The 20,796-nt window shown below is 43.2% G+C and overlaps 1 protein-coding gene across 2 annotated transcripts in view; it reads left to right on the top strand.

The window, feature by feature from the left end:
* Positions 1 to 5,178: 5,178 nt before the first annotated feature.
* The window catches only part of ERAP1 (endoplasmic reticulum aminopeptidase 1), a 37,346-nt gene continuing 21,728 nt past the window's right edge, over positions 5,179 to 20,796 (top strand). The window contains exons 1-8 of one of the 2 annotated variants that reach the window (XM_070373163.1): positions 5,179 to 5,377; positions 6,191 to 6,289; positions 10,366 to 10,885; positions 12,671 to 12,809; positions 15,974 to 16,108; positions 18,710 to 18,830; positions 19,524 to 19,678; positions 20,036 to 20,149. In XM_070373163.1, coding sequence (XP_070229264.1) covers positions 10,380 to 10,885; positions 12,671 to 12,809; positions 15,974 to 16,108; positions 18,710 to 18,830; positions 19,524 to 19,678; positions 20,036 to 20,149 — 1,170 coding nt within the window. In that variant the 5' untranslated portion in view covers positions 5,179 to 5,377; positions 6,191 to 6,289; positions 10,366 to 10,379. The remainder of the gene's footprint in view (positions 5,378 to 6,190; positions 6,290 to 10,365; positions 10,886 to 12,670; positions 12,810 to 15,973; positions 16,109 to 18,709; positions 18,831 to 19,523; positions 19,679 to 20,035; positions 20,150 to 20,796) is intronic. The other variant, XM_005899295.2, reaches the window with a different exon arrangement.

Raw genomic sequence — 20,796 nt, 5'->3', positions numbered from 1 at the left:
ATGGATGTGAGAGTTGGACTGTGAAGAAAGCTGAGCACTGAAGAATTGATGCTTTTGAACTGTGGTGTTGGAGAAGACTCTTGAGAGTCCCTTGGACTACAAGGAGGTCCAACCAGTCCATTCTGAAGGAGATCAGCCCTGGGATTTCTTTGGAAGGACTGATGCTGAAACTGAAACTCCAGTACTTTGGCCACCTCATGTGAAGAGTTGACTCATTGGAGAGGACTCTGATGCTGGGAGGGATTGGAAGCAGGAGGAGAAGGGGACTACAGAGGATGAGATGGCTGGATGGCATCACTGACTCGATGGACGTGAGTCTGAGTGAACTCTGGGAGTTGGTGATGGACAGGGAGGCCTGGCGTGCTGCGATTCATAGGGTTGCAGAGTCAGACACGACAGAGCAACTGAAGTGAACGGAACTGAATGACATTCTAGTAGATAAATGGGCAACAATCATAAACATATAATTCTCAAAACAGGAAATAAAAAGTAAAACATCTAATCAACATATATTCAGTGTAGTGTTGAATCTCACAGTAATGAAAGAAGTGCAAAGCTTAAAAACGTGTTAACGATGACTTACTTCCTAGTTGAAATGAACAGAGGGAAAACCCATAGGAATACAGATTGTCGGCTGGAGAGGGGTGAGGTCGGCCTGTCATTTACTGAAGAGGGACAGAAGAGAGTGAGGTCTCTGGGTTCCATCAGGCTGCAGGAACTAGGAGGGGCACGCTCAGATTACTCTAGATGGCAGAAGTTTGTCAGATAGATGTCTGGGGTGGGGGGAATGGGAAACAAGTCATCAGTCCTCAAGTCACGCAGAAAGTTCTTCAGGAGTCCTAGTAGTCTGGCTGCAGTTTTGATCACTTAGTGAGAACTCTTGTTGTTCACTCTTAATAGAACCCACTTATACAGGTACACTCTGAGGATTCAATGAGAAAGCGTACATGTAAATACTTTCAAACCATAATGTTTTAGAGGGATTTATTGGTTGTTTGGGGTCAATGGCCTTCTTTGAAGTAGTGCTTCTTTTAACTTGACATCTATATTTTCTTCCTTTTTTTTTTTTTTGCTTTTCAGTAAAATGGTATAGATTTTGTTGAGTAGGCCTGGCTTGTGATTTGGCCTGAAGAGGAGGAAACTATCATTCTCTTTGTTAATATCAAGATATCAGGAATATCAAGAATGAGGGACATAGCTGTTTTTTGTTTGTTTGTTTTATTCTTTTTTAAGGTGGTGTTTAACAAATTAAGTTCTGGGGTCATAGGAGCCTATGGAGGTACCTAAGCATTCACAGTGTGTGTGAGGGGGTAGATGTGGGAATGGAGCTGAGAGCCAGTTGGCAAGGACTGAACAGGTGGGTTTGTTCCTCTTCATCAGAATAGCTCTGTTTTGTCTGGTTTCGACATCATGATTATGGGTAAGACTTTACATCAAAAAGGAAAGTGGTGACAGGTTCAAATGGTAGTAACTTTGGCAGCCAAAGAGAAGAAATGAACTCAATGCTGACATTAATTGACAAAAGCTAATGAAGACAGAGAGGCCCGGTGTGCTGCAGTCCATGGGGTCGCAAAGAGTTGGACACGACTGAGACGGAACTGAACTGAACTGAATGAAGACAGAACTGATGCAATTAATCAGAGCAAAACTGAACACTACTTGATCAACATCTGGAATCCAAGCTGGCAAAAGAGAATTGATCAACAATAAGCCACTGCAAGGAGATCCAACCAGTCCATCCTAAAGGAAATCAGTCCTGAATGTTCATTGGAAGGACTGATGCTGAAATGCCAATACTTTGGCCACCTGATGTGAAGAACTGACTCATTGGAAAAGACCCTGATGCTGGGAAAGATTGAAGGCAGGGGGAGAAGTGGATGACAGAGGATGAGATGGTTGGATGGATCACTAACTAAATGGACATGAGTTTGAGTAAACTCTGGGAGTTGATGGTGGACAGGGAGGCCTGGTGTGCTGCAGTCCATGGGGTCACAAAGAGTCAGACACGATTGGGTGACTGAACTGAACTGAAGCCATGGTTGTATGTGTTGCAATGGCTAAAGCCTGAGACGGACTTCCTCCTCCTCCCGGGTCCCGTCTGAGACTAAGGACATTGAACTTTTGATAGGTAAGACTCAGCTGACCCTGTTACACTGTGTTGAGGACAATATTAGTGTTTTCCAGCCTCTCCCTGTATTTGCAGAAGACCATGTAGTTAGTTCTGGTCAATGAAATGTGAGTGGAAGGGATATATATTATTCAGCAATGAGGTGGGAAAAAGCTGATGCCTAATTCTTTGGACTTACTCTTCCTTGCCGCGGTGATCAAGAAGGCCAAAAGCTTCAGATGGAGGTACCAACAAGATGATGGTCCTCCAGCACGCTGAGCCCCAACTGGCTGTGCAGGGCAGAGGACCCTGCCTACGGACAGTGCACCATGAGCGAGGTATAAAGCTTTGGATTCTTTAGCTACTACTGTAGTTAGAGCAGCATAACTGAATATCCACCAGGAGGAAATGGGGAGGCTCCAGGAAGGTTTTTCAAGGTGGGAAATTCCCAGGGGCTGCCTGGAAGAGAGCAAAGCTAGAACTGCCAAGTGAAGCGGTGGCAAGGTGAAGCGGGTGGGGAGTACATAATAGCTAGCTGAGGAAGGGATGTGAATCAGTGGAAAAAACATGTACTTTGGACTCAAATTGACACACCTAGGGTTCAAATTTAGGTGTTTTTTTTTTTTTTTGAGCAAGTTGCCAATCTCTCTTACTTTTCTAAATTTATAAAGCATAATACCTACATTACATGATTGCTGAAAAGATTAAATTATACATACATACACACAAATCCATTTAGCACAGTATCTAACAGTTGTTAAGTAATCAATAATCCTAGATGCCCCTTCTTTCTGGCCACTTCCCTCTAAGACCATTTCTGAGCTTGGTGGCTGCTAACTTTTGATCTCAAGGCCTCTGCAAGTGCGAATCCTTCAAGTTTAAAGTCCTTACTCCAAGGTCTGCATCCCACAGATCCCTGCTGGAGCTTTGAAACGGGAAGGGAATGCTGCCAAATCCTTGTCTTAATTGCTTTATTTGTAGTGTCCTTGGATTCTGAAGAGGGAATCCTAGCACTGTAACTGAGTCTAAAGTCTGGGCAAGGGAATGGCTGTGAGAAAGAAGTCTGGTGGCCAGCTTTCTCCTTACTGACATTTCAGTTACCTTCTGCCCAGTATGGGTAAAAGCATTCCCCTCTCCCTGCCTTAACTGGTCATTTAGAGCATCCTCTGGCCTTCCCCGGTGGCTCAGCTGGTAAAGAATCTGCCTGCAATGCAGGAGACCTGGGTTCGATCCCTGGGTTGGGAAGATCCCCTGCAGAAGGGAAAGGCTACCCACTCCAGTATTCTGGCCTGGAGAATTCCATGGTCCATGGGGTTGCAAAGAGTCGGTCACAACTGAGCAAATTTCACTTTCTTTCCCACCTGTTTGGTACCTTCACTTCCTTCCATCCTGACCATTTTAAGAAATCTTTTCAAAGAAACTAAGCTTATTAGAAACTGAAGGGAAACACCAAGTCCCAAAATACAAATATGAAAACAAAGAAATGCAAAAGTTTACTGGACCAGTAGCTCTCATCTGAGCAAACTGGGATCATTCCCTGATACCCAGAGGCCTGGGAGCTATAAGCTATACACTGACATCCTGGGAAACAGGCAGAAATTACCTGATCCCAGAGTGGGTTTTATTGTTGAATTTTATTGAAAATAGTTCCCTTGGTCCCACTCTGGTTGGGCTCAGGGACAGGGCGTTAATTTTATATTACAAAATAACCTTGACTATGCAGAAGGAAAAAATTGTATGTTTTAAAAGGAGGCATAAGATTGAGGGGAAAAGAAGTTGAGAAATACTCTTCGAGTAACTTAGAACCCCAGGGTTTCAAAGGCAAGGCCGCAGAGAAGGAAATGAGAGGAGAAAGCCTGCATTTACTGAGAAAAAGATCTCAGAGAGAGGCCAGGGCAGCATTCGGTGAGTAGGAACATTTGTGTCTTCTTGGCCTCTTACCCCATTCACCCTCAACTGTTTAAAGGTGGGCTTCTTGGGACATTTCATCCAGTCTTAATGTTCCAAGGGGAGCACAGAAATGGTCATTTGATTTGAAAAAGTAGGCCGAACTTTTATTGAGTTCTTTATTTTTAAAGAACTTTAATAAGTTCTTTACTGAGATTTATTTTACTGGCTGGGTTGACTCTTCGTTCTTGCATGAGCTTTCCTCTGGTTGTAGCAAGTGGGAACCACTCTCTAGTTGCAAAGCACAGAGTTGCTTTGCTGCAGAGCAAGAGAGGGGCTCTAGGGCGCAATGGCTTCAGTAGCCGTGGTGCCTGCGCTCGGTAGTTGCAGCTCTTGGGCTCCAGAGCACAGGCTCAGGAGCTGGGGCGCAGTCTCTGCTGCTCTGAGGCATGTGGGATCTTCTGAGATAAAGGCTTGCACACATGTCTTCTGCATTGGCAGGCAGATGCTTCACCACGGAGCCACGTGGAAGCCCAGGGAGAAAGTCGTAATGTGGGTGGACCATCTCCGCGGGGTCCGAGGGCCCCTTGTATATAGGTGGGGCAGTTCTGCGCCTCTGTTTCCCGTTTCTTCCTCTTCCGCGTCTGCAGCCTAACCTCTCTGCAACGGAAACCCTGCACAAGCCAGCATTTTGCAGAGCAGTTCTGGGTTCCTGCTTCGTTCTGAGGCGGGCCCGGGGCTCTCCGCTCATTTGCGGAGGGGAGATGATGGACATGCCTTGAGTCCAACGGGGCTGTGAGCTGGTTCAGGCGGTGGGGGGGGGAATGAGGGGAGCTCGGCTCCACCCAAGTGCTCTCAGAGTGCCAGCCCTCTCCTTATGCCCCCAAACCTCCGCTGCCCCAAAGGCTAATCCATGGGGGACCCCGCCCCCGACACCAAATCTCCAGACAAGTGCAGGGAAAATAATTTGCACCCCTAAAGGGGTGCTTCTCCCCGCTGGTTCCCCCTGCACCATACGCCTTATTGTTTTGTGAGTCCCTGTCTTGGGATGGCATCACCAACTCGATGCACATGAGTTTGGGTAAACTCCGGGAGTTGGTGATGGACAGGGAGGCCTGGCTTGCTGCGGTCCCTGGGGTCGCAAAGAGTCGGACACGACTGAGCGACGGAACTGAACTGTCCTGGGAACATGGGGGTCTGCTCGTCCTGCCGGGTTTCCCCTGCCCCAGCTAGCCACCTCCTCGGCGGGGGCTCCCCTGCGCCCGCAGGGCTCGGCCCAGCGCCCCGCGCGCCTGTGCTTGCCGCTCCGGCTTCACTTTCGCTTTCAGTTTTGGTCCCAGGGCGGCCAAGGCAGGCGACGGCGGCGTGGTCCCCGAGTCCCAGGTACTGAGTGAGACAGACCCCAGTCCGCCCCGCTGTTGGGGGAAGCTGAGTGCGGGAAGAGCGAGGCCAGGGCGTCCTTTCTGTGGCGGCCCAGGGACCCGGGGAGGAAGAGAATCAGCGGGCGGCGGCCAAGTGGAGCCGGGGGGTGCGGGGGGTAGGGGTGGTGGGTGGGTCGCGAGGCTGGGGATCGTGTCCGCGGGGAGGGTGGTGGGGTTGGCGCAGGCTCAACAGTGGCCTTGCCTCTTTCTGCACCGGGAGCTGGCCAGCGGCGCAGAGCTCCCCTAAGCCCCGCCACTTCCCGGCAGGCAGGCGGGAGCCGTCCTCTGCGCTTCTCCTTGAGGCTGGGTTCCTGCCAGCCTCGCCCGCTGTGCTCCAGAGGAGGGTCAAGAGAGGTGGTGGGTGGATGGCGGGGAGAGGGGTTGAGGTTTGGCCAAAGAGAGTATCTGGCGGATAGTAGTTGGAGAAAACAAACCTGAGTTCGGTGAGTTGCAGGCGCAGGGATATCGTCGCAATGACAGTTAAGCGTCCTTTAGATCCATTCAAGTCTGTCCCTTCTTCTGCACTTCTTGCCAATAGTTCCCTTCGCTGTGGCTCAACCAGGAGTTTATTGAATTTAAAGGCTCTCCTGTTGGAGCAAGTTAAAATTCTCTCTCGGTGTCTTACTAGCCTGGTGGGTCTGCAAGTTAATTTCGGGAGGAAGGAGAAAGTGCAGACACTTCCTTACCTTTTTCTTGGAGGTTCTTTGTGAGGCCAGGTTTAGAAAGAAGTGCTCTGGTTTCTACTAAATCCCCGAAGTATTTGCTCTCTATTCAGGATGGAGTCAACGACTTAAGAAAAAAAAACTGAAAAATTGCCCAACTTGTCTCTTTTTGCACGGAGTTGCAGTGGTACTGATAGGCAGCGCATTTTCAGGTAGGCCTAAGTAGAAAAGTTCTAATACGTTAAAAAATTGAATCAATATTTTAAAAGTTTTTACTACCGGTAACTAGCTATCATCAGTGCCTGTTAATTTCATTGCTCAGAGCCTTTGGAAGAAGGCCTGTTACCTCTTGATGATGACATTCCATGGTGTCCCAAAAAGGGAAGGAGGAGACAGCCCAGGACCAGTTGCCCTGACTTCCTGTGTGAGTGGGAGAAGTCAGAATCACCAAAGGCAGTTAGTATCTTGAACTTTTTCTGGCTGTGAAAGAAAGTTAGGAACTCTGTTACTGCAGCGCTTTAATCCACACCATTGATTGTCAAAGAAGATTTAGTAAGATCAGATGTCAAAGGAAGATACTTTTTAAAACTTTAAAGGAGTACAGTCAAGAACAGGAAATTCCTTTAAAGCCCTTATGTCTCAGTCTGTGTATATTTAACTGCCTTCTTGATATTTCCCCTTGGATATCTCATAGACATCACAAATTAAACATATTGAAAAATGAAGCCTTGGTTCCCTCTCCTCCCTTTAAAATATTTTCCACCTCTGGCCTTCTCCATTTCAATAAAGGATACCTACCAACATCCAGACGTTCATTCTAGAAACCTGGCAGCCATTCTGATACATCCTGTCCTTTCCCTCAGTCCTTACTTCTCCAGTTCCAGTTCAACTGCTCAGTCGTGTCCTACTCTTTGCGACCCCATGAGTCACAGCACGCCAGGCCTCCCTGTCCATCACCAACTCCTGGAGTCTACTCAAACTCACGTCCATCGAATCGGTGATGCCATCCAGCCATCTCATCCTCTGTCGTCCCCTTTTCCTTCTGCCCTCAATCCCTCCCAGCATCAGAATCTTTTCCAATGAGTCAACTCTTCGCATGAGATGGCCAAAGTATTGGAGTTTCAGTTTCAGCATCAGTCCTTCCAATGAACACCCAGGACTGATCTCCTTTAGAATGAACTGGTTGGATCGCATGCAGTCCAAGACACTCTCAAGAGTCTTCTCCAACACCACAGTTCAAATGCATCAATTCTTCGGCGCTCAGCTTTCTTTATAGTCCAACTCTCACATCCATACATGACTACTGGAAAAACCATAGCTTTGGCTAGATGGAACTTTATTGGCAAAGTAATGTCTCTGCTTTTTAATATGCTATCTAGGTTGGTCATAACTTTTCTTCCAAGGAGCAAGCGTCTTTTAATTTCATGGCTGTAGTCACCATCTGCAGTGATTTTGAAGCCCCCCAAAATAAAGTCTGTCACTGTTTCCATTGTTTCCCCATCTATTTGCCATGAAGTGATGGGATTACATGCCATAACCTTAGTTTTCTGAATGTTGAATTTTAAGCCAACTTTTTCACTCTCCACTTTCATTTTCATCAAGAGACTCTTTAGTTCTTCTTCACTTTCTGCCATAAGGGTGGTGTCATCTGCATATCTGAGGTTATTGATATTTCTCCTGGCAATCTTGATTCCAGCGTGTGCTTCATCCAGCCCAGCATTTCTCATGATGTACTCTGCATATAAATTAAATAAGCAGGGTGACAATATACAGCCTCGATGTACTCCTTTCCCAATGTGGAACCAGTCTGTTGTTCCATGTCCAGTTATAACTGTTGCTTCTTGACCTGCATACAGATTTCTCAGGAAGCAGGTAAGGTGGTCTGGTATTCCCATCTCTTGAAGAATTTTCCAGAGTTTGTTGTGATCTACATAGTCAAAGGCTTTGGCAGAGTCAATAACGCAGAAGTAGATATTTTTCTGGAGCTCTCTTGCTTTTTCAATGATCCAACAGATGTTGGCAATTTGATCTCTGGTTCCTCTGCATTTTCTAAATCCAGCTTGAAAATCTGGAAGTTCACGGTTCATGTACTGTTGAAGCCTAGCTTGGAGAATTTTAAGCATTACCTTGCTAGCATGTGGGATGAGTACAGCTGTGCAGTAGTTTGAGCTTTCTTTGGCATTGCCTTTCTTTGGGATTGGAATGAAAACTGACCTTTTTCAGTCCTGTGGCCACTGCTGAATTTTCCAGATTTGCTGGCATATTGAGTGCAGCACTTTCACAGCATCATCTTTTAGGATTTGAAATAGCTCACCTGGAATTCCATCACCTCCACTAGCTTTGCTCATAGTGATGCTTCCTAAGGCCCACTTGACTTTACATTCCTGGTCTTGTTTTGCTGACTGTATAGAACTTCCCTATCCATTAACAGAAAATTGGATTAAAGATTTACTGAGCATGGCCCTGCCCATCAGAACAAGACCCAGTTTCCCCACAGTCAGTCTCTCCCATCAGGAAGCTTCCATAAGCCTCTTATCCTTCTCCATCAGAGGGCAGACAGACTGAAAACCACAATCACAGAAAACTAACCAAACTGATCACATGGACCACAGCCTTGTCTAACTCAATGAAACTATGAACCATGCCATGTAGGGCCACCCAAGATAGACGGTACATGGTGGAGAGTTCTGACAGAATGTGGTGCACTGGAGAAGGGAATGGAAAACCACTTCAGTATTCTTGCCTTAAGAACCCCATGAACAGTATGAAAAGGGGAAAAGATAGGACACTGAAAGATGAACTAACTCCCCAGGTTGGGAGGTGCCCATTATGCTACTGGAGATTGGTAGAGAAATAACTCCAGAAAGAATGAAGAGACAGAGTCAAAGCAAAAACAACACCCAGGTGTGGATGTGACTGGTGATGGAAATAAAGTTGAATGCTGTAAAGAGTAATATTGCATAGGAACCTGGAATATTAGGTCCATGAATCAAGGTAAATTGGAAGTGGTCAAACAGGAGATGGCAAGAGTGAACGTTGACATTTTAGGAATCAGCAAACTGAAATGGACTGAAATGGGTGAATTTAACTCAGATGACTATTATATCTACTACTGTGGCCAGAATCCCTTAGAAGAAATGGAGTAGCCCTCATAGTCAACAGAAGAGTCTGAAATGCAGTACTTGGATGCAATCTCAAAAATAATAGAATGATCTCTGTTCATTTCCAAGGCAAATCATTCCATATCACAGTATTCTAATTCTATGCCCCAACCAGTAATGCTGAAGAAGCTGAAGTTGAATGCTTCTATGAAGACCTACAAGACATTCTAGAACCAACACCCCAAAAGGATGTCCTTTTCATTATAGGGGACTGGAGTGCAAAAGTAGGAAGTCAGGAGATACCTGGAGTAACAGGCAAGTTTGGCCTTAGTACCAAACAAAGCAGGTCAAAGGCTAACAGAGTTTTGCCAAGAAAATGCACTGGTCATAACAAACACCCTCTTCCAACAACACAGGAGATGACTCTACACATGGACATCACCAGATGATCAATAGCGAAATCAGATTGATTATATTATTAAGGCTTACTGTTGCAAATACGTGCCTTCCCACTCCCCCTTGCTACTGAGCATGTATTTCCTTCCTTTACTTTCTGTGTTTTAAGCTCAGTGGGAAGCAAGGCCTTTCTCCCACGGAGAAGCAGCAAGGCCAGATGCCTGCTTTGTGTCCTCCCTGCTGGTGGTTGGACACCTCACTTTTGCTGACACAACAGGAAGTTGCAGGCTAGTAGAGACCTCCTCCTTTGATGACTGCACAGGTGTTAGCATCTGATCTCTACGCATTGGGGTGGCTTCCTCTAAGGTCTAGTGCGGGCAGGGAGTGGTCATCTAATCACATATTTGTCTAATATAGTTCTAATTGCCCATCTTTGCTTGTTTTATGAGCCTGGCTTCCCAAATGACCTGTCAGTTCTGTGATCCATTTAAGGATCTTCAGCCAGAGCTTGTTCTTGCTCTCAGCGGAGGATCCTGACTGATAGAGTTAATTTAAACTTTGAAAGCTAGATGATGCTTTGTAGTAGATGTTAATAATTGTTGTTGACCATAAACTTCTCTCTTCTTGTGACTCATTAACATAGGAAAGATAATTTTACTTTCAGGGAAAGACCTAGTATTTTTTTTAAGTTTATCTATATCATGTTAATTATGGGTGGATGCATTCTGAAATTATGCTCTCTTGATAATATTTTAGTGATTTTTTTTTCTTTTGTACATTTGTGCCTCTAGCCATTTCAAGCAAGATGATATCTCCACCCAGGCCCTTACTGCTTTTGACACTGCTGATTCTCTTAACGGTGGCAACTCCATCCTCATGTCAGAGCAGGGAACCAACATCTCCAAAAGCTAGCAACGGGGCACCATTTCCTTGGAATAAAATTCGACTTCCAGAGCACATCATCCCAGCTCATTACGATCTCATGATTCACGCAAACCTCACCACTCTGACTTTCGGGGGAACCACACAGATAGAAATCACAGCCAGCAAGCCCACCAGTACCATCATCCTGCACAGTCACCGCCTACAAATATCCAAGGCCGCCCTGAGGAAGGGAGGTGGCGAGAGGCAGGCTGAAGAGCCACTGAGAGTCCTGGAAAACCCACCTCAGGAGCAGATTGCGCTTCTGGCTTCTGAGCCGCTGGTCGTCGGCCTCCCATACACCATTGTCATCGACTACGCTGGCAATCTTTCTGAGAGTTTCCATGGATTTTATAAAAGTACCTACAGAACCAAGGAAGGAGAAGTGAGGTAATTTTTGTCTTTTTTTTTTAAAGTTCAAGTGCTACCCACACTAAATTTATTATTTCAGGTGGCTTGTCCTTTAAAACTTCCTTGATTGTTGAATTCTTTCTTTGGTTTTGTTTTGCATGTCTTTGCATATTTAAAAATGGCTTATAGTCTTTTTCTTTTTTTTTTTTAAATCTCATTTTTCACTCTATTTGAACCAATTTTCTTTCCTCCAGCTCTATTAGAGTAAATACCTACTTGTTTATTTAATTAGACTTCTGGGATAGAATATATGTTTTAAATTCTCTTGGCCTAGGTACCAGTTTCCAAGGGCCGCTTTAACAAAGTGCATAAACTGTGTGACTTAAAACAGTAGAAATTTAGTATCTCACGATTCTGGAGGCGAGAAGTCCAATCAAGGTGTCAGGAGGCCTGTGCTCTCTAGGTCTCTGAATAGCCTCGTTCTTTGCCTCTTCCTAGCTTGTGGTGCCATCAATCTTTGACATTCCTTGAACTGCAGCTACATCAGTGTGGTCTCTGCCTGCCTGTCACACGGCCATTCTCCAGGTTTCCCTCTTGTTTTAAGGACACCAGTTATATTGGACTAGGGCTTGACCCGATGGCCTTATCTGAACTTGACTACATCTGTAAAGACCCTATTTCTAAATAAAGTCTCACTGATATTAGGTAATAAGACTTCAAAATATATTTTGGGAAGACTCAATTCAACCTGTAATGGCCTATTAGAGGAAATATTTCTGTCTCAGTTGAAACCATTTTAGGGATCCTCTCCTGCTTGTTTTAGTTCCGTTTTTAAAAACACAATATATTTTGGGAGATTTTATGCTAAATTTTAAAATCAAAATTTTTTAGTAGCTTATACTTACTTTTCTGATTCCATATTATTTTTTGAGGTTAAAGAAAAGTCAAATACTACAGAAAAGAATTTTTGAAAAGATAAAATGTATCCCCATTATAACCCCTAGAGATAACTACTGCTTCTGTTTTAGGGGAACATCCTTTATACTTTTTTCTGGATATACATACATGTCATTTTATGTAAATGGAACTATGTTGTATTTTAAGTTTCACGAGGGACCTTTTTTATTAAAAATATATGTTGACATGTATTTTACATGATGACTGTCACTTTACATCATTTTAACAACGTTATTAAAATGCATGTTTCTGTGTTGATTTATTTAACTAATCTTCCTATGGATGGAAATTAGGTTGTTTCCAACTTTTTAGCATCAGCAACACTTGGACAAGCATCTTTGTAAATCATTTCTTTAGAATAAATGCCTAGAAGTAAAATTGCTCAGTCAGGGGTCAACAAACTTTTGATATGCCTTGCCATATTTTTCACTAATATTGTGTAGTGGCAATCCTTTTAGAGCCAAAGTACCAACAGATTTTCCCCTTTAATTTGTTACATTGATTATTAATGAAGCTGTGCAGCTTTTGATGTGTTTATTGACTATTTGTATGTTCTTCTTTTGTGAGTTGCCTGTTTATGACCTCTGCCTGCTATTCTGCTTGGTTGGTGGGTGAATTTTTACATATTTTTAAGAGCTCATTATTTGTTCAGGTTATGTTAACACTTTGTTAAATACCTTTTGATCAATTTTCCCTGTTCTTTTACTTGTCTTTTAGTTTATGATAGCTTTTGTCATATAAACGATTTTTTGGTAGTGAGATTCATCAGGATTGTGATAGCTTTAGGAATTAAGACATGATCATACACCTCACTTACAGTCCCTGGTACTTCCTGCTGTGTTTTTATTCCCCTTTACGGAATTTTAGGATACTTGCATCAACACAGTTCGAACCAACTGCAGCCAGAATGGCCTTTCCCTGCTTTGATGAACCTGCTTTCAAGGCGAGTTTTTTAATCAAGATCAGAAGGGAACCAAGACACCTCGCCATCTCCAATATGCCACTGGTGAGTCTAAATTGTGTATCTCTGATGAGGAGTCCATTCATTCCCTGTGGCTTGCCTCTCCCCATTGCCAGTTAACATTCAGGCTACCTGTTTTGTTTGTTTCATTGCCTGACAGATAGCTAATTTTTCTTTTTCACTTCTAACCTATGCTTTTGGTTCAAGCAGCAATTTATTTATGGTCAAAGGAAAAAAACATTTTCCCTAAAACCAAGCAAAATTAGGTAAGAGTGACACTGCAGGTCATCCACGTTGACAAGAGAGAAACCGTATAGGAAATTCAGGTCAGGTTCAAGTGAGAGTGCCTTTCGTAAAGCACTTACACTTTTCTCATAAGATCTTTTAAAAGGATTTTTAAAGGAAATGCTCTGTCGGATAAGGCCATATTCCTATGATTTAGTTATGTCCTATAATTTCTGCATACTATATTACTAATATTAGCTATACAGTTTGTATTAAAAATAACTGGCATGAAGTTGGGCAGATGGAAGTTAAAAAAGTAATCTTAAGTCGCCTTTAAAGAAGTCATTATTTTCCAGTTCCAGAGCAGATGTGGACAGTGTTCCCTTTGAGTTTTATTTTTTTATTCTACTTTTTTGTTTTCCATTATGGTTAATTACAGGATATTGAATATAGTTCCCTGTGCTATAAAATAGGACCTTGTTGTTTATCTATTCTAAATATAATAGTCTGCATCTGTTAGGCTGAAGCCCTTCTGATTTTTCAAAGCGGAAAGGAGAAGATGACCTTGCCAAATGAATAAAATTACTCAGCGAGGTCCATTCCCCTATGATTCTGGTAGCACTGGAAACACAGAAGCTGAGCTGTCGGTCTACCGCTGATACATACCACTGCTGAAGCACACACTTCCTTTGTTCAGAGAAGCTCACTGTGGATGAGACTCAGGCTGGAATAGGCTTTGCCCAGAGTCCGGAAGGGTATCATACCTCATCCCTATGCTGGCTGGGGAGGCAGTATCTTCACATGAAGGGACTCAGAGAGCCATGAACCAACCTCCAGTGTAGTATTTCCCAACCTTTAGAACTCTATATTGCTCATCGAATCCCTTAAGTCGTGTCCGACTCTGTGCAACCCCATAGACGGCAGCCCACCAGGCTCCCCCGTCCCTGGGATTCTCCAGGCAAGAACACTGGAGTGGGTTGCCATTTCCTTCTCCAGTACATGAAAGTGAAAAGTGAAAGTGAAGTCGCTCAGTCGTGTCTGACTCTTTGCGACCCCATGGACTGCAGCCTACCAGGCTCCTCCGTTCATGGGATTTTCCATGCAAGAGTACTGGAGTGGGGTGCCATTGCCTTAAGGACCCCCTAAAAGAGATTCTGACATTCCGCACCAGAAGCCTATATGAAAGGCAGACTTGTGAATCCTTACCAGACAAGAACTTTTGTCTCTTTCCCCAACACACTTGTATATAGAAAGGTAAGAAACAGTTATGCCGTTTTCCTAATATAAATTTGAGATAGAGAAAATGCTTTTTCAAATTATAGTTCCCTCCCCAAATATTATGGTACTGCTGCCTGGGGTGGGAGTGACTTCTCTAATTAGAAAATTACAGCTTAAGAAGAATAAAGGAACAGGGGTGGTTTGGAAGTGAGGGACAGACTGACCCACTAAACAAGACTGGTATAGATTTCATAGGTTTGTAGGGGGAAGGCCAAAGCCCAGAGGCTTCACAAAGGTGCTGGAGTCCAAATCCATGAATCCAAATCCATGAATCCAAGTCCGGGACCTACTTGTTGAGGATCCAAAAATATCTAATGTAATCTTGCCCTTGGATGGGCCATCCCTCCTCTTGGCAGAAATCTAACAGAGGTGCCTGAACTTAAGCTTCAGACATGGGGTTGAGAGGAAGGACAGCGGGGTTTCAAAGGGTCTTTTTGGAGGCTAGAGAAGAAAAATATACCTTTGGAACACCGAAGTGTTTGGGGCAAGAGTTAATCAAATCTAAATTTGAATTCGTTTAGTTAGCTTACTTCCCTACTAATAAGCGCAACTTCAAGAACAGAAATTTTTGTCAGGGGTAAGCTGAAGACATTTTAAAAAGAAAGGTGATTTCTGGCCCTTTAAGAATAAACCTAGGTTGGCTGTCAGAGTCAGGATATGAATGCCCAAAGGCTGGTGAGCAGGCAACCATAGCTTGTGGCTGGTGGGTATCACAAAGAAGGATAAGGACATAGAAATAGAGGTGGAAATGGGATTATAGGAAAAATGCATCGTTAATGTGGATGTTCTCAGACTAGTTTCGACTGGTCTTTTCTCCAGGATCCTGCCCACTGCTTTCTGTTGGCTGAGGTAGTAGACTTTCTTCTTGGGAAGCCGACCTCTTAGCCTGTACCTCTGTGGCTCCAACCCCACTCTGCAAGGCTGCTCCCTGATTACACTGCAAAACCTGACTTCACTGAAGCAGATTAGAGTCTGGAGGAGACTTTGCAGGGTCAGGCCCAGGCATGGGTTTCTTCGAATTGTTTAAGAAAGTAGAAGCTCTTTTAGGTTATCCATGGTGACACATGCACCCAGTTAGACACTGCATTTCCAGATTATTCTCGCACTTTGTATTATGTGGGCTACATCTTGGCAAAATCAGCAGTCTCAGTTTTGCTTTTTCCCAGCCACGTTACCAATCCTCATGTGCAAATATGAGTCAGTTTGTAATCGTCTGGCTTATTTAGAAGAGATTTAAGTGGTGATGGTTATATAACTGTGAATATAATTAAAAATAAAAACACAGAATAGTATACTTTAAAACAGTGAATTTTATGGTATATGAATTATATCTCAATAAAAACATGGAGGAGAATGGTTTGGCTTTCCTATCTAAATTACTTAAGAAAGAAATACGTTTTTTGAAAAGTCTTTATTGATTTTGTTACAGTATTGCTCCCGTTTTATGTTTTGGTTCTTGATTGTGAGACGTGTGGAATCTTACCTTCCCAACCAGGATTAAACTCACATCCCCTGGATTGGAAGGCAGAGTCCCAACTGCTGGTCCACCAGGGAAGTCTCTGAAAGAGATATTCTTAAATAACTATACAAATGTCATGTCATATGCTTTCAGTATGTCCGAAACTTAGGACTATTTCTTTTTATAAAATGTTTTCAGTGTCTTGGGTAGTTGGATTCTTTGATGATCTCAGTTATCCTGATTTTAGGTTAAATCTGTGACTGTGGCTGAAGGACTCATAGAAGACCACTTTGACGTCACCGTGAGGATGAGCACCTACCTGGTGGCCTTCATTGTTTCGGATTTCAAGTCTGTCAGCAAGATGACCAAGAGCGGAGTCAAGGTGAACTTGTGATTGTCACATAGGGTGACCTACTTGCCCTGGTCTGCCTTGGACGGTCCTGGTTTTATAACTGGAAGTCCCACATCCTGGAAACACTCCTCATTCTCGGACAAACCAGTTTGTGGGCCATCCCACTGTCACAGATGCTCGTGTTTACAGTGGGGTTCTACTGGCAGAAACACATGGGGAGACGTGGCCTGGCCTGGGTCATGGTGCTGGCTCCACCATTAACTGGCTTTCTGCTACCTTTGGAGATGAGCTTACATTCTGTAAAATGTATACGTTGGATTAGATCCTGCAGTGGTTTCTCAGGTTGCTTCTTCTGTCTATAACTTTCTGCAGTTTGGAAGTGAATGTCACTGACTATCCGAGCTGGGGATTTCTAGCCACGGGAAGGAAGTAAGAGAAGACAGCTTGGAGTATTAAATGGCTCTGGGGAGAGCATTTGGGTCAGGGAGTACTGGAGTGTCAGGGGAAGAGGTCTTGTTTCAAGGAGTTCTTGCCACTGGGTGGGTCTCATTGTGTAGTGAGCAACCTACACAATTGTACACTGCGGCCCTGAATGCAAAGAAGATTTTCAAAGAGGAAGCAGGTGACTTTTTATTTAAAATGACCTCATTTATTTAACTGAGGCCTGGGATAGTTAGGGTTTCTCTTCTGAATTGCCTTGTCTTCTGTAGGGCCTGAATAAGGTCCTGAATAAAGGGTCTTCTTATCCTTGTGAAGATAATCTCTGCTTACCTGGGGATTTGAAGCTAAGGCTTGAGACTTGACTGTAGGAAGCAGCCTAAGTTCAGCAGTGAAATTAACAGTAAAAAACACCCACTCACTGATTTGCCCACTTCAGTGAATCCTTTTTGAATGGTTATTTTTATGTGTCTTTCATACTGTGATATTGTAATTCATAATAAGAAATATGTATTTGGTCTTCATCCTTGATGAAGGCTCAGAGCTACTAAAACTCTTAGAATGTCCTATGTGTTGAGAACCATAAGTATTATCTCTTGTTATGTTAATAAAAATTTCCTAGGTAACCTAACTAAGGCTGGTTGACTGGGAGCCAACCATGTGATGGGAGAGTTGGGACTGGAGACTGAGTTTCGTCACCAAAGGTCAATCATTTATGCCTGTTGTGAAAACTCCATAAAACCTCAAAGGGTGGCTCCTGTGAGCTTCTGGGTTGGTGAACCAGTGGAGGTATAGGGAAGGTGGTTTGGTAGGAGAGGACGTGGTCGTTACAGTGCCTTTTTCCAAACCTTGTTCTAAGGCACCGCTCGCGTGTGGCTGTTCATTCCTGAGTTACGTTTGTTTATAATGGACTGGGAATCTTGTCGAGTAAAATGTTACTCTTGAGTTCTGTGAGCTGCTCTAGCAAATTAAACTCAAGAAGGGGGTTGGGAACCTCCAGCCAACAGCTGCTAAGTCAGAAGCACGGGTGGTAACTTGCACTTTTGATTGGCATCTGAAATCGGGTTAGGGAGCAGGCTTGTAAGACTGAATCCTGTAGAATGATGCTCTCACACCAGGAGTGTCAGCATGGAACTGAATTGTAAGATACCCAACTGGTGTTGGAATGTTGCTTGGAGATGTGAGGGAACCGCCCCCTCCCACATATATCTACATTGGGGTTAGGTCCCCAGACCCCCTTTTGTGTGCCAATAGTTTGAGTCATTTTCTTTAACACATTAAACTCACACTTTATATCGTGTCTAGAAGTTGTCATATATGAAGTCTTAGTGTGGCTGGTTCTGTGATTTGTTGTTTCTGCTGGCTCTTGTTCACGGTGTCTTGTTCCTTCATGCTATGTACTGTGAATCGTGTCTATGAGCTTTTCTTACCTGACTTGAAGGTGAATTTTTCCAGAGAGAATTTGTATTTCGCTCCTGTCAAGTGACCTGGAGACTTTGCAGCCTTGGGAATCACTTTAAATTATTGGCTTCAGGTTTTTGGACCACCTAGGTTTATTGTGAGTTCAGCTGTTAGACGGCATGAAGTTTAGCTTTTAGCCATAAATTCTCTGAGGAGAGTCTCTCACTATTCCTCATACATCACCAGGGTTTGAATAAGGCTTTTTTTCCCCCCTTGCAGTCTCCTGGAGGAATTTGGTGATTCTTTCTAGTTTAGACTTCCAGTAAGGGCTTGGTCCTTTGGGGTCTAGCAGGGGACATCTCCTACCCACCTTGAGCAGGTTCTGGATTTTGTCTCCTTTCCCTGTTGAGTTCTCCAGTGCCATGAAGACCTCAGCTCAAGTCCATCTGTAGTGGTCTAGTGTCTTCAGGGCAAAAGCTGGCTGCAGTGACCCTCTGCTGACTTCCGAGGGTCCTGCGGTCATTTCAGTTTGGGACACTAAGTTGTCTTTACCTTTTCACTATCTCATGTAAACATTTAGGAAGACATTTTTATATTTGTTACTCATCATCTATCTGTTGTTTTCAGTAGGGGAATTGATCGAGAACAATCAGCATTAATATAAGAAATAGCAGCCTGCCATTGTCATCTTTAATACTGGCAACCATGTCCCACACTAGGAAGCTGTTAGTGTCAGGCTTCTCGAGAAGCCACGATGGCATCTGGATCACTCCCTTGTGTCTTCCTCTCCAGGTTTCCGTATATGCTGTTCCAGACAAGATAAATCAGGCAGACTATGCACTGGATGCCGCGGTGACTCTTCTAGAATTTTATGAAGATTATTTCAGCATCCCGTATCCGTTACCCAAACAAGGTATAGGTCTTGCACAGGTGTTTCAAACTGGCATTTAATGACCCCCACAGTAGATTATATCTTCCTAACTGGCATCTTCCCCCATCAGCTCAGCAGCCTCTCAAGTCATTAAAATCGCAGCAGGTTTTTGAGGCATGTAGCATGCGGAAACTTTTGCCTTCTGATTTTAAAGACAAACATGACCCTATTAGTGGGCAGATAGCAAAGGACAGAGGCTGCATTTTTTTCCATGATTGGCATGCATTTGGTAAGAACATAGAGTACTCAGTAAATTTTTTCAATGAGTTCCTTGATAGAGCATAAGAAAATCTGCATTTTCTTTCTTACATGAGCCCTTAAAACTATTATGTGTTTGAGTTTGTAGTGTGTGGGAGTCTTGGGCATCCCAGCTAGAGTGGATTATTGAGACAATTTTTAAGATTGTCCAGTCCCCAGACACCTTGTCAGAGAATTAGAAATGGAGTCAGGAGGTCTGAAAGCCAAGTGTGACTTTATCATGCAGCAGCAGAGTAACTCTGAATGAGCCACCGAGCCCTTTGACTTCATTGTGAAAGGTTCTTCATCCAGGACCCAAGATTCTGTGTGGGTCACTTAGTTTCTCTTTGATTCCTGCATCCATCCATTCTGAGAGTTAGTGTGTTTGGGCCATGTGTAGGTTAAGACTGATAAGATGTTTTTTGTTTCCTTCCCAAGATCTTGCTGCGATTCCCGACTTCCAATCTGGTGCAATGGAAAACTGGGGACTGACGACATACAGGGAATCTTCTCTACTGTTTGATGCTGAGAAGTCTTCCGCCTCAAGTAAGCTTGGCATCACGATGATTGTGTCTCATGAACTCGCCCACCAGGTAAATGAGCTCAATCACACTTTTCAAAAAAGTATAAACTATGTTTTTATTGCTCTTCTGGGACATAGGTTATTTATATTGATACATGAATGCTATGGATTCACTTTTACTTTGTCTTTTTCTCCCAGAGGAAAATTTATGTCTTTAAAACATTAGGTACCATGTTTTAAAATACATATTGAAAAGTTTTTCTTTTTATTTTGAAAAAAATATTAGCTTCATAAATATGTTAACATTCATATACTGACATTACACATATAGAATATATTTCCTTCTGAATGTTTGATGTTTATGGCCGTGTAGATAATCCAGTTGCCATAGAAATCTGTGGATAAAATGAGTAATATTTTCCTTTAGTGGTTTGGGAACCTCGTCACTATGGAATGGTGGAATGATCTTTGGCTAAATGAGGGATTTGCCAAGTTTATGGAGTTCGTGTCAGTCAGTGTGACTCATCCAGAACTGAAAGTTGTAAGTTGTATTTACTTACTTTCTTTTTTCTTTTTTTTACATTTTAGGTTAATCTGTTGCTGGAAAATAGTATATTTACCAATGCTTGATTATGGAATTTATATAAAGATTGATAACCTCCCTGGGAGTTTAAATATGGATCAGGTTTCCAAAATGCTAGTGTACTTTAAAGATATCTCATAAAGACTTATTTCCACGCTCAGTTGCTTATTTCCAAATCTATGAGTTATGAAGTTAGTACTAAATTGTCCTCCCTGAGTGAAAAAGAAACAGAAATAATGACAACTTGTCTGTTCTGTATCGCTTTCCCTCCTTTAGGCTGCTCACTGGAGAAGTATTAGGTATAGATTGATGTTATTTCAATAGGGTCCTACTTGCCAAATCAAATGAGTATTAAGATAATTGTACATTTGATTGTATAAGAACCTAGACTCATGGGTCACAAACTTACTGGTTTGGAATCTCTACATGATGATTTCAAAAGTCATGTGTTTAACTTGTGAAAATCAAATGCAGTATAATTAGAAAGAAACATTATGTAAAAACAATCCTTTACCATACTTTAATTTTCATTTGTACATATTCATATTCCCATTTTCATCTTCCTATATACATAACTTATATGTGAAAAGAAAGTGAAAGTGAAG

This window comes from Bos mutus, chromosome 7 (genome assembly GCF_027580195.1).
Source record: "Bos mutus isolate GX-2022 chromosome 7, NWIPB_WYAK_1.1, whole genome shotgun sequence".
Taxonomy (NCBI): Eukaryota; Metazoa; Chordata; class Mammalia; order Artiodactyla; family Bovidae; genus Bos; species Bos mutus.
Note: the sequence above shows the minus strand (reverse complement) of the source record. Positions and strands in the feature narration are given on the sequence as shown.